Source organism: Papio anubis, chromosome 1 (assembly GCF_008728515.1).
Source record: "Papio anubis isolate 15944 chromosome 1, Panubis1.0, whole genome shotgun sequence".
In the NCBI taxonomy this organism is placed as follows: domain Eukaryota; kingdom Metazoa; phylum Chordata; class Mammalia; order Primates; family Cercopithecidae; genus Papio; species Papio anubis.
The window spans coordinates 73717813-73731828 of NC_044976.1; the positions used below are offsets into that span (position 1 = coordinate 73717813).

At 37.4% G+C, this 14016-nt stretch overlaps 1 protein-coding gene across 4 annotated transcripts in view; it reads right to left on the bottom strand.

Moving 5' to 3' along the window:
* Positions 1-14016, bottom strand: part of SLC44A5 (solute carrier family 44 member 5) — a 399642-nt gene that overhangs the window by 173158 nt on the left and 212468 nt on the right. For 3 of the 4 annotated variants that reach the window (XM_003892081.5, XM_009211075.4, XM_017962592.3), the window contains exon 3: positions 11483-11521. The exons of the other annotated variant lie outside the window; for it this stretch is intronic. In XM_003892081.5, coding sequence (XP_003892130.2) covers positions 11483-11521 — 39 coding nt within the window. The remainder of the gene's footprint in view (positions 1-11482; positions 11522-14016) is intronic. 4 annotated transcript variants of the gene reach the window in all.

Here is a 14016-nt window from a genome sequence, read left to right on the forward strand (position 1 = left end):
TGGCATTCTGACACTGAGGATATTCAACATAAAATACAACTTTACCCAAGCAAAATGAGATTAGGAGGAAATCATCATGACAAAATAAAACTAGCAATTCTAAAGACATATACATATAGTGAAGTGAGTTTTTTCTTTTTAAAAGTTAGTTGGACAATGGTCAAAATGGGTTAAAGAATCACATATTGTTAGTAAACCAGAAAAATGCAAAAATTGACTTTGGAAGAAACTAAACCTTTAGAGAAGCTTTTAACAGAAAATAAAATTGACGTTAGCTAAATTTTCATGGTAATGTTTACTGACCAAAAATTGATAAAAGAATTATATCTTCCTTTAAAATTTGACATTGGAAAATTGTATTAGAAAGAAATAATGACCACAAAAATATTTAATGAAATAGCTTTGATTGTTAAAACAATGTAGATAAAACATAATCACTAAATCAAATCTTTATTTTAAAATTGACACAGAAAACATTTAGTCCAATGAAGTTTAGTAGAATAAAAAAGAATAAAACCATAGTTTAATACTGCTATACAAAAAATTAAGGAATCAAACTCATAGATTTTACTTCAAAAAATGTAAGAACTCTTTATTGACCCAAATTCATTGATGATGGCATAAATCTGAATATTGGTATTTAGAAATAGAGTCAAAATATCCTCAGGTCAACATTTAAATTAAGTCAAAGTGTCAGAATCAAGTAAAAGATCTAGAAGATGGCTGATTAGATGCAGCTGGGAAAGGCCTCCTCCACTAACAGAACCAAAATATAGAGTAAACCATTATACTTTGAAAAAAACATTTTGAGAGAAAACACCAAAAATCGATAGGGAGGTGACAGACACTGTGGCTGAAGAAGGAGGAAGCTGGGAAGCCTGCATGGAGTCACGAGCACCAAGACCAGCTCCCGGCCCTCAACAGGTCCTAAGGAAGGGGTGAGTAAAGGAACTCCAAGGCACCACCCCCCAACTACAAACCTCTGGGATTCTAGAGACAAGAAATCCTGTGACCCCCACAGACATTTGAATTGGCAGGAGGAACTTCTCAGAGATCAGACAGAGGCAGAGATTGAACCTGCATAGAGCCCTGAAGGTTTCAAGGTGGCACGTGGTATAGCTGCAACAAAACATGACTGTAGGCATTCATCCCTCAAGGCTCTTCATCTTGCTCTGAGTGACTGCAGCTCCTGCTGCCTGTCGGGCCAGGAGAGAGCAAGGCTGCCTTTCCTGCAGGAGCAGGGCACATCTGATCCACAAGCTGCCTTGTCCACCAGTCCCTCCTAAGACAACCTGCCTGGCTACTCCTGCAGGAGGTTGCCCACAGCACAGCCTCCACTGCCCCACCTGAGTGTTTTGCCAGCTGCCTGGGAGCAGTTCATCTCCCCCAGCACAGCCGGCACTCAACCCTGAGGGGTCAGAGGACAAAACTACTGGCCCAGTCCCTACCCCCAGGATTCAAGCACACTACCCAGGGGCATCAAGCTGAGATCTGTGGCCTGAGCTCAAGTGGGGGAGGAGCCCCCACTCTCAGAACACCGAGGGAGTGTGGCATGTGCTTATGTGGTGGCATGGGAGCTGGTCATCCCTCCATCCACCAGACCAGTCCAGAAAGGGTGTAGCCTGTTAGGTGCAGCTTCTGACCCAAGGAGCCCTGCAGCCTAGAACATTTTGGAACGGCCAAGTGACCTGAGTGCAGAAGGCTTGGGACAAATCTAGCTGGTTGGGCCTGTTCTTAGGTAGGCATCAGAGGGAGACCCAGTAGAAGGAGTGCAAGCCGGGCAGGCCCCACAATCATCCTCTGGGCTAAAATCCCTGGCCATCGTCAACACACAAGCTGAACACCTGTGTTACCACCACTCTGCCTCAGGATCCTCCACTCGTGACCCACTGAATCACCAGACTACCTGCAGACATACCCCACAATCTCCTTGGACTCTGTCAGGCTTAGAGGACCAGTAGGTCTCCAGGGAACTGTGGGTCTCCTGGTGACCTAACACTTGGCACAGACCACACCTAAGAAGGTGTGGAGAAGGTAGCCCACCAAAGCCCCACTTGGTGCTAAGGAAATGCAGGCGTGGTGCTAGTAATTGCAGGGGACTCCACTAAGGCCTGTGGACAAACTTGGTGAGGAAGTCATCTTTTGCCCCCTTCTCCCCTCCCCAGAGCACTGCTGTACATGCACTGAAACACACAAGAGTCATATGGCTAAGAGCCTACCCGCCATCCAGCCCTGACTCTTAAGCACTATCTACTGGATTTCAACCTGAATCACACCAGCAAGCAAAAATACACCCCTGCAGCACTCAATACATGGAAACCCATGCAGGAAAGGATCCACAACTAAGGAGCTCTACAGAGCCTTGGCCCTCGAAAAGCACACAGAAATGAAGCCAATCAACTATACACAACATACACCACAGTCAAACACAAAAATTATTATAAAAACAAAAAGTCCCATCCAAATGATAGAAATTTCAAAAAGAAATATTGGCCCCCTCATATGAGAAGGAATCAGTGCAAGAACTCTAGCAATTCAAAAAGTCAGAGTGTTTCCTTACCTCTAAAGGATTGCACTCTCTCTCCAGCAATGGATCCTAACCAGATGGAAATGTCTGAAACAACTGACATAGAATTCAGAATATGGATGGCCAAGATAGCTCAATGAGATTCAAGAGAAAATTAAAGCCCGATCCAAGAGAACTCAAAAAATGATCCAAGTCTTGAAAAACAACAGAGCCCTTCTAAGAAAGAACCAAACTCAACTTCTGGAATTGAAAATTTCACTATAGAAATTTCAAAATACAGCTAAAAGTCTTAATAACAGATTAGACCAAGCTAAGGAAAGAATTTCAGAGCTTGAAGATCAGTCCTCCAAATCAACTCAATCAGACAAAAACAAATAAAAAGGGATAATTTTAAAATGGACAAAGCCTCTAGAGACTATACGTGTGACTCATTGGCATTTCTGAGAGAGAAGAAGAGAGAGTAAGCAACTTGGAAAACATATTTGAGGATACAATCCACAACAATTTTCCCAATTTTGCTAAAGAAGTTGACATGTAAGTTCAAGAAATCAGAGAACCTCTGTGAGACATTATACAAGGTGACCTTCCTCAAGACACATATCAACAGAATTTTCAAAGTCAACATGAAAAGAAATCTTACAGGCAACTATAGAAAAGGGTCATATCACTTACAAAGGGAACCCCATCAGGTGAACAGCGGACTTCTCAGCAGAAATGTTACAAGCCAGAATAGACCTGGAGGCCTATTTTTAGCATTCTTGAATAAAAGAAATTCCAACCAAGTATTTTGTATCTCACCAAACTAATTTTCATAACAGGAGAAAGACAATTTTTTCCAAACAAGAAATCGCTAAGAAAATTCATTAACACTAGACCAGTTTACAAGAGACACTTAAAGGAGTTCTAAATGTGGAAATAAAAGAATAATACTTCCTACCACAAAAACACATAAGTACATGGTCCACAGACCCTATAAAAAACAACTACACAATTGAGACTACAAAGCGTCAAACTAACAACATCACAACAGGATCAAAACCTCACATATCAATATTAACCTTGAATGTAAATGACCTAAACACCCCACTAAAAGGCATAGAGTGGCAAATTGGATTTACAAAAAAAGACCCAACCTTCCTCTGTCTTCAAGAGACACATATCATGGGTAACTAACAACACCTATAGGCTCCTTGCTCCTGAATGACTTTTGGGATAGAAAAAGATCTATCAAATAAATGGGAAATGAAAAAGAGCAGGAGTGGCTATTATTGTATGAGATAAAACAGGATTTAAACTCACAACAGAAAAAAAGACAAAAAAAGAGGATTACACAATGATAAAGAGTTCATTTCAACAAAGAAGACATATTTGTCCTAAATACATATGCACTCAGCATTGGAGCACTCAGATTCATAAAACAGGTACTTCTAGACCTATGGAAAGACTTAAACAGCCAATAATAATAGGGAACCTCAATACTCTACTAAAAGTGTTAGATCATTGAGGCAGAAGACTAACAAAGAAATTCTGGACTAAAATTCAATTATTGACCAACTGGACCTAAAAGACATCTACAAGGTACTACCCAACAACCACAGAACATGCATTCTTCTCATGTGCACATAGAATATAGTCTAAGATCAACCACGTTCTTGGCCATAAAGCCAGTCTCAATAAATTTGAAAAAACTAAAATCATACCAGACATATTCTCTGACCACAGTGGAATAAAAATAGGTATCAGTACCAAGAGGATTCCTCAAAACCACACAACTATACAAAAACTAAGCAACTTGCTTCTGAATGACTTTTGGGTAACCAAAAAAATTAATGAAATAAAAATTTCTTTGAAATAAATGAAAAGAGAGACACAACATAGCAAAATCTCTGGGCTGCAGCAAAAGCAGTGTTAAGAGGAAAGTTTATGGCACTAAATACCTGTATCGAGAAGTTAGAAAAATCTCAGATTAACAATCTAATATCACACTTAGAGGAACTAGAAAAACAAGAACAAACTAATCCCAAAGCTGGCAGAAGAAAATAAATTACTAAAATTAGAAGAGAACTAATTGACATTGAGATGCCAAAATTCACAAAAAAGGATCAACAAAACAAAAAATTGGATATTTGAAAGGAGAAACAAATAATGCCAATAGACTACTAGCTGGATTAACAAAGAAAAAAAGCGAGACAATCCAAATGAACACAACACCAACAACAGTGGTGACATTACAACCAATCCCACAGAAATACAAAAGATCCTCAGAGAAAACTATGAATACATCTATCTATACAAACTAAAAAATCTAGAGGAAATGGGTAAATTCACAGTCTCCCAAGATTTCATCAGGAAGAAAGTGAAACCCTGAACAGGCCAATAATGAATTCTGAAATAGAGCCAGTAACAAAAAATGTACCAACCAAAAAAAGCCCTGTAGCAGACAAATTCACAGCCAAATTTTACCAGATGTATAAGGAAGAGCTGGTACCAATCTTACTGAAACTATTCCAAAAAAATCAAGGAGAGGAGACTCCTGCCTAACTCATTCTACAAAACCAGCATCATTCTGATACCAAAATCTTGCAAAGACACAACAAGCAAAGAAAACTCCAGGCCAATATCCTTGATGAACTTAGACCCAAAAATCCTTAACAACAACAACAAAAAAGAGCAAATGGAATCCAGCAGCACATCGATAAGTTAATTCATCCTATCAATTAGGATTTATTCCTGGGATGCAAGGTTGGGGTTGGTTCAACACACAGGAATCAATAAATGTGACTCACCACATCAACAGAATTAAAAACAAAGACCATATGATCATCTCAATAGATGCAAAAAAAAAAAAGCTTCTGATAAAATCCAACATCCCTTCATAATAAAAACTCTCAGTTTTTAAAAAATCTTCAAATGCCTAACAAAAGCAGTCATTAAAGGAACTCTCCTTAAAATAATGAGCAATTTATGAAAAACCTGTAGCCAACATCATACTAAAAGAGCAAAAACTGGAAGCATTTCCCTTGCGGAACTGGAACAAGACAAGGATCCTCACTCTCACCACTTCTATTCAGCATAGTACTGGAAGTCCTAGCTAGAGCAATCAGGTGAGAGAAAAAAACAAAACGGATCTAAATAGGAAAAGAATATGTAAAATTATCTCTCTCCACTTAAGATAGAACTCAATACATAGAAAATTCTAAAGACTCTGTTGAAAGATTCCTAAACACAATAAATGACTTCGGTAAAGTTTTAGGATACAAATCAATGTACAAAATCTAGTAGCATTTCTGTACACTAGTAACATTCAAGCTGATAGCCAAATCAAGGATATAATCCCATTTACAATAGACATAAATAAAATAAAATACCTAGGAATACATTTAACCAATTGTGTAAAATAGAGAACTACAAGGAGAACTACCACACACTGCTGAAAGAAATCATAGATGACACAATCAAATGAAAAAAATTTCCTTGCACATAGATTGGAAGAATCAATATTGTTTAAATAAAAATTTAAATGGCCATACTGCCCAAAGCAATATACAGATTCAACATTATGCCTATCAAACCACCAACACCATTTTTTACAGAATTAGAAAAAACTAATCTAAAATTAATATAAAACCAAAAAAGCCAAAGCATCCTAAGCAAAAAGAACAAAGTTGGCATCACATTACCCAAGTTCAGACATACCACATTACCCAATTTCAAACTATACTATAAGGCTACAGTAATCAAAACAGCATGGTACTGGTATAAAAACAGACATACACCAATGGAAGAGAATAGAGAACTCAGAAATAAAGCTGCACTCCTACAACCAACTGACTTTCAGCAAAGCCAACAATAATAAGCAATAAGGAAAGGACTTCCTGTTTAATAAATGGTGCTGGGGTAGCTGGCTATCCATATGCAACAGAAAGAAACTAGAGCTCCTACCTATCACCATATACAAAACTTAACTCGTAATGCATTAAATACTTAAATGTAAGACCTCAAACTATAAAAATACTAGAACACCACCTAGGAAATAACCTTATAGACATTGGTCTTGGCAAAGAACTTAGAACTAAGTCCACAAAAGCAATTGTAACAACAACAACAACAAAAATTAAGCCAGGTACAGTGGCTCACAGTTGTAATCCCAGCACTTTGGGTGGCCAAGATGGGTAGATTGCTTGAGTCTGGAAGTTTGAGACCAGCCTGGGCAACATAGTGAGACCCCCATCTCTAAAAAACATAGAAATTAGCCAGGCATCATGGTGCATATTCCCAACTACTCAGAAGGCCGAGATGGAAGGATTACCTGGGCCTAGGAAGGTCTAAGCTGCAGTGAGCCATGATCATGCCACTGCACTTCAGCCTGAGTGACAGAATGGGACTCTGTCACAAAAAAAAAAAAAATTGACAAGTGGGAGCTAATTGAACTAAAGAGCTTCTGCCCAGCAAGAGACACTATCAACAGGGTAAACAGACAACTGACAGAATGGGATAAAATATTAGTAGCAAACAATGCACCCAACAAAGGTCTAATATCCAGAATATATAAGGAACTTAACCAAACAAGTAAAAAACACAGAACTCCATTAAAAGGTGGGCAAGATACTTCAAAAAGAAGATATACAAGTGGCCAAGAAACAAATGAAAAAAAAAAAATGCTTCACATCGTGCATCATCAGAGAAATGCAAATCAAAATCCCAAAGCAATACCATCTCACACCAGTGAGAGTGGTAATTATTAAAAAGTCAAAAAATAACAGATGTTGGTGAGTACACAGAGAAAAAGGAACTCTTTATGCTATTGGTAGGAATGTAAATTAGTTCAGTCACTGTGGAAAGCAGTTTGGAGATTTCTCAAAGAAGCAAAAACAGAACTACCACTCAACCTAGCAATCCCATTGCTTGGTATATATCCAAAGGAAAAGAAATTGTTCTACTGAAAAGACACCTGCACTTGTATGTTTATTCCATCAGGATTCACAATAGCAAAGATATGGAATCAACCTAGGTGCCCATCAACAGTGGACTGGATAAAGAAACTGTGACACATATACACCAGGGAATACTATGCAGCCACAAAAAGAGAGAAATCATGTCCTTTGAAGCAACATGGATGTAGGTGGAGGCCATCATCCTAAGTTAATTGATACAGAAATAGAAAGCAAAACACTGCATATTTTTATAAGTGGGAGTTAAACATTGGGTACATACAGACATAAAGATGGGAACAACAGACACTGGGGACTAAAAGAGGGGAGTGAAGATGGGGACAAGGGTTGAAAATCAACCTCTTGGGTACTCTGCTCACTATTTGGGTGACAGGTTCTACCTCAATGGTTCTATCCCAAACCCTCACATCACACAATATACTCTTGTAACAAGCCTTCACATGTACCCTCTGAATCTAAAATAAAATTTGAAATTTAAAAGAATAAGATCGAAAAATATCTAAACACTGTTTTCATTGTCTCATATGTCATGCAAATCTTTGCCTAAAAAAGCTGCAAAGCCATCTTAACTTTCTTTGATTTGGCTAAGGAAGTGTTATTTGAAGGATTATTATGAAACAAGTATTAATACCTCATTTAAAAAGACTCTCTGTATACATAAACATATGCCCATACATACATATATATATAATACACATACAACAATGTAATCATGTTTTATGTTATTACAAAGGGTTAAAAACTGTCTCTTCTTTATCCTGTGTACTTTAAAGTAATACACTTTTATGTTTGCTTATAAATAAAAATGTTGACATGTTAGAATCAAATTGGTATGAAAATAGCCAATATTCAAAATGGCATACTGTATGTTAGGCTAATATATTTGCTTTTGTGGTTTGATATTTATGTACTACAAATTAGATAAAATGTGATAAATGAAAAATAATATTAAGTCATTAGAATTGAGCTTTGAACATTTTAAATAGCAGTTGGTTATTTATTTGCTCACTTCACAACTTGATTTTGAAAATAGGAACTGTAATTATAAACAGATTCATCTGATTATTTTGTGGAAAATAGACCAGAGTAGGGTAATAGCTGCAGATAAAAATGAGTTAGGAGGTTATGGTAGGTATCTAACTGAGAAGTAACAGTGGTTTGAATTAATAGCTGTTGAATTCAGTTGTTGACTGAACTGTTTGAATTAACAACAGTTGAATTCAATCGCTGTTGAAGTAACAGCGATTTAGTGGAGATGGTGAGTGGTGATTCCCTTATTAAAGAAAGGAAGGTAGACACAAGAGCAGATTTGGTGGGGTATAAAGTCAAATAAATAAGTCCAGGGCAAGAAAGAGCAGTCAGGGCTAGAGATGTAAATCTAGGACTTAACACCACATTCATAGTTTTTAAAACTATGGGATCAGATACAATTACCTAGAAAAGTCAGAGAAAATGCATTCTGGGGGCTCTCCAATACCCAGACTTTAAGTGTGAGTGACTGGGCAGGGAAGGAGAAATCACAGAGTCAGGAGGAAACTCAGGAGAGTGTGGTATAATGGAAGCAGAAGAAGAAAGTGTTTAAAAAAGTGCAGTAGCTGACCATGGTGAATGCTGCTGAGAGAGAGTAATGTGAGGAAAAGAATTCTGGAATGGAAGAGCAAGATACAGGTCTGTGGAAATGATAAAAAACTGTTTCATGAAGTAATGCAGATACAATTCCAGTTGGAGTGATTTAAGAGAGAATAGGAGAAAAGTGGAGTCAGTGCCTATAAACAATTCTTTTGAGTTTTAGCATGATGAAAGGGTTAATTGAACATTTTTAAAAAATAAATTTCAGGCAGCTATATTAAGGCATATTTACATGTAGGCAAGAGAAAGAGGGGATAATTGCAATAGCAAAGTCTTTGAAGAGGCAGTGCGGATAGAGGTACTATGAACCTTGGAAAGGATGAGAACAACCCTTCCCTATAACAGAAGAGGAAGTGGAGCACATGGGAACAAGCCACTGACTTTGGTAGGCTTCAGCTTCTTTGGAACAGAAGGCTATTGAAAAACGTGTCCCGTGAGTTAAACTCAATAATACTCTAATTCTCCCAAGCTTACCCACGTCGTTAGCACAGTTAAGCTTTCTTTAATACCAGGCTCTTAAAAAGAAGTATAAATGTGGAATGAATGAAGCAAAAAGAAAAGACAAAAATGGCATCATCCACCCAATCGAAATGCAAGGCCTGTTTATCCACTCACTCCTGACTACTGAGTGCACCCCACATCTTAGGATCTGGGAGTGTTTCCCTCTGCTGAGATGCACTTTTAGCGGATGCAAAACCAACAGTTCCTCCTGGGCCATGACTCAGCAGAGTTATCCCATTAGTACCTTCTCTGGGAGAATGGAAGTGGCATAGTACAATATCCTATGTTGAACTTTTCCTCTTTCTTTTACTTTTGTCCATTCAAGCAGAAGCAGCACTCAGTGGTACTTCTCTCCTTAGGCTACTTTGTATCAGAAGTGGAATGTTTTTTTCCTCATTGGCTCATTTATCTCAAAAACCTTGTCAGAAAGATGAGGGTTTATTTTAGGCCTAATTACTTTATTCTAAGTGAGAAGACAAGGTATATGAATAAAAACATAACTCAGATCATACTGAGCAAAAAAACACTATTTTGAATCATGATCATTTTGAGGCAGAATAACTCAGACTTCTGATGGCACAAAAAAGACTTCACCTCTACTTTGTTTTAAGGTAGGAAAAAAAATCTGCTGATACATTTTTTACCTTTTTATTTCAACCCTAAGATTAAAAAATTACAAATGGAAATTTACAAAATAGGCTCTACAAAAGATTATATAACCTACCTTTCTACCTTATATGATCATATATGATTAAGTAACAAAATCTATATGAAGGAATTTTGAAACTGTAAAATGCTATCTAAGTGTGAGAACAAACAGCAGCATCTAAGTAGGTAGAATTAAAGTACATGAGAGTCAATAAATGGGTTTTGAGAACAGAGGCAGGAAAGTACATGTATGATCATATTTTCTTATACATTTATTTAATTGACAAATTACTTAAATTAATTAATTAAATATACACAATAATTGTGTATATTTATAGGGTGCAATGTGATGTTTTGCTCTATGTATACATCGTAGAAAGATGAAGTTAAACTAATTAACATATCCATCACCTTGTTGTGGTGATCACAGTTAATAATAATGTATTGCATATTTTAAAATTGCTAATAGAATGGACTTCTAACATTCTCACCACATATATAATAATCTTTTATTTGAAGATTGGGAATCCAAGTAATGTTGGAAGTCAAAGCATAAAAGTACTTATTTGTGTATCTCAGGGGCAATGAGATTGCACAAAGGAAGAGAAATTCTTGAAGCCAGTGCTGCTGAAGTTTTTATTTGCACATGAATCACCTGAGAATCTTCTGAAGGTGCAGATTCTGATTCAATAAGTCTGGGATGGGACTTGAGATGCTGAATTTCCACCTCCCAGGTCCTACTCATGCTGCTGGTCTACAGACCACACTTTGAGTAGCAAGGCTCAAGTCTATGGGGCTGACTGAGGAGAGAGCTGGCTGTCAGATAAAGAAGACTGAATAATATACTCAGAGTGTCATGAAAGCTGGAGAGTGAAGGTCTTTATTGGAAAGAGAGATGTGAACAAGACTCACATGTCAAAGTCACAAACTGAGTTGAAAGGAGGGAAAGAAAACAAGATGTGTCAGGTGAGCTGGGGTGATAAAGCATCAGTAGCTGCATGGTGTGTTTCCTGGGAAATTCATTTACAGCTCCAAAATGAGGGAACCCTTTCAGGAAGGAGAAACCAGACAGTTGAAAGAAGAATCCAAAATAAGCTTCAGTCAGCAATTATTCTTTACCAACCAAATATTTAGCTATTCCTAGATTTTAAAAGAATCACATATTTCTCAATGGATAGACTGTCATGAAAGATTCTTAGCACTTAATACTCAGACTGTGACTTACCAAAGTCCTCTTCCTCAGAGGGAGTATCTGCTGGTTTTTCTAGGAAAAAGCACAAAAGGCAAATATATATATATATATTTTTGTAGGGGTTGATGACTCTGAGGCTCTATACACATCTCTCCCTATCCTAAAAAATCTTAGTTTTTAGACTAATACACAGAATAACATAAGGCAGTTGGACTGGTTGAACTAATTATTTATACACAAAGCCACCAATAATGAGCATTTATTCTTAAGAAGTTACCAAAAAAAATACTTCATAAAGGTGCTGGAGGTAAGAGGTGTGGGGATGATGAAATAAAGCTGTTAATTCTTCCATTTGCATCTATGATTTGTACAATGTAGGTGATATGTAGAGACTTGAAAAATTCATTACCAAGAAATGAGGCATTTTGTTTACTCTCATTTTCTGTTCCTGCTTTAAACTTTAGAAGACACATTAGTCGTGAAAAACTTAATATGCACTAAATACCTTTTATTACATGCAGAATAGCCAGTGTAGACTAGGGAAAAGAGATATATTTTGAATTCAGCGGTCCCACTTTAATCACACTACGTGTGGCCTTCAGCTTTAACAGAAACTCCCATGTGATAACTATGAATGACTCTATTCAATTTGGAAGGTACAAATTATGGTAATTTTGGGGAATGGGGAGGTGGCACATGCCATAATGAACAATAACAGCATCCTAATGCTTCAAGTGTCACATATGTTAAACAAAAACACTAATGCTTTCTACGAATACCCCATTCTCTGGTGCTTTATCAGACTTGCCAACTCATTAATTAGAGCTATTGAATAGAATTCCCTCTATAGACTTCATGGGCAGAAATTACAATGCTTGGTCTCCCCACTGATTTTTCATCAATCGGACTAACAGTAGCAAATCATTGAGAGTCAGAGTTGGGGTAAAGATTCCAGGGAAAGCGAACATTTGTAAATTGTGTTCCCTTGGGAAAAACAATAATAACGATAATTAAAATAGCAACTAACTTTCGAACACTTACTATGCACCAGGTGCCATGTTTCATTTATGTTGTCTCATTTAATATTCAAAACCAGCCTTGCAGTAGTTACAATAATCAGTTCAGTTCTAAAAATGAGAATCCGAGGTTCCCAGAGGCAACGTGAACTTTTGGGTCTAGTCTTTGTTTAAAGTCACACTGCTAGTAAGTGGGGAACCTGGAATTCACACTTAGGTCTGTGTGCCCCAGAGTCCATTTGTAATCAATACAACTACTAGCCTCCAGTAATATCAAATGTATGAGAAAAATAGATTACTCATAACGTTTTCAGGATATTGCCCACCACTACAAACACACCTTTGAAACTAGCAATGCTGACCCACATTCATTAGGATGGTAAGCATTATTAGGGACATACAGGTTTCAGACTTACCATTTAAAAAGCTAAATGAAGTGCCCAAAATATCATAAAATGGCCATCTATTGCTGATTTTATTAAAATAGTATGTACGTGCAAGGATTGGCGCCTGAGAGGTAGAATAAAATAAATAAAATGTCAAGATCTAATACAGACTACCTTTTTCCTGTTCCTGGGCCCTAACTGACTGACTTTGCCTTTAATGTCCCAAATACATTTTTAAAAAACAACAAAATTCTAGGTTCATGGTTATCTTAAATGGTTACATGTCATAGCTTTTTGTATCATACACTTCTAATCACATTTTAGCTTATATAATAACAGTGGTCAGCCTCTGCCTCCAGCCCTCTATTCCAATTTTCTCCAGCCCCCTCAGCTATATAAACTAGTAAATTCCACCTGCAGACCCAGTCCCACCTGGAATCAGTGTTGGGTATGGCAGGATGCATGTCAGTAATCTCAGTCCCTGCTGATGAGAGGAGAAGGGAACTGGTAGTTACTATAATGTAGGTGCTTCACAGATGTAGTTAAATCCTCTTGACAACCATATAGTGTGTCATATACCCCATTTTACAGATGAGAAAACTGAAACTAGGATGGTGAAAATATTTGACCAACGTTATACCTTGTCATTGGTTAAGGAACAAACAAAGCAAAGAAAGAAAGCAGAATCTAGATGGTCTCCATCTCCCAGGCTAAATTCTATACAGTATAGTTTTGACTCCTCTTTCTCAATTTTGCATAATGAATCAAAAAAAAAAAAAACAAAGTTCATATTTTGACGTGATCAGTTTACAAGATGGTTGAGCCTGCTTTCTGTATCAGCTTATGTCTTTTTCAAAAGTTGTTTAGGAGAACATTCGTATCTTATGTAGGCTGCCTTCTGGTGTCTGCATAAGATACCAAAGCCATTCTATTTTGACCTTGGCAACAGCTGGGAAGACTGGAATCTAGTGTGAGAGAAGTTCTTGGACATGCACCCTGCCTGCTTATATCCAGTATGGTAAATTTAGAATGAGTTTCAGACTAGGAGCCAAAAGAGTCATACTTTCCAGTTTTATTGCTGGGCCTTTTACCACACTTTATTCCCTTTTATCTTTCTTGCTTGAAAGGTCTGTTCAGGGGAATGAGAACTGGTAGGAGATGGAGG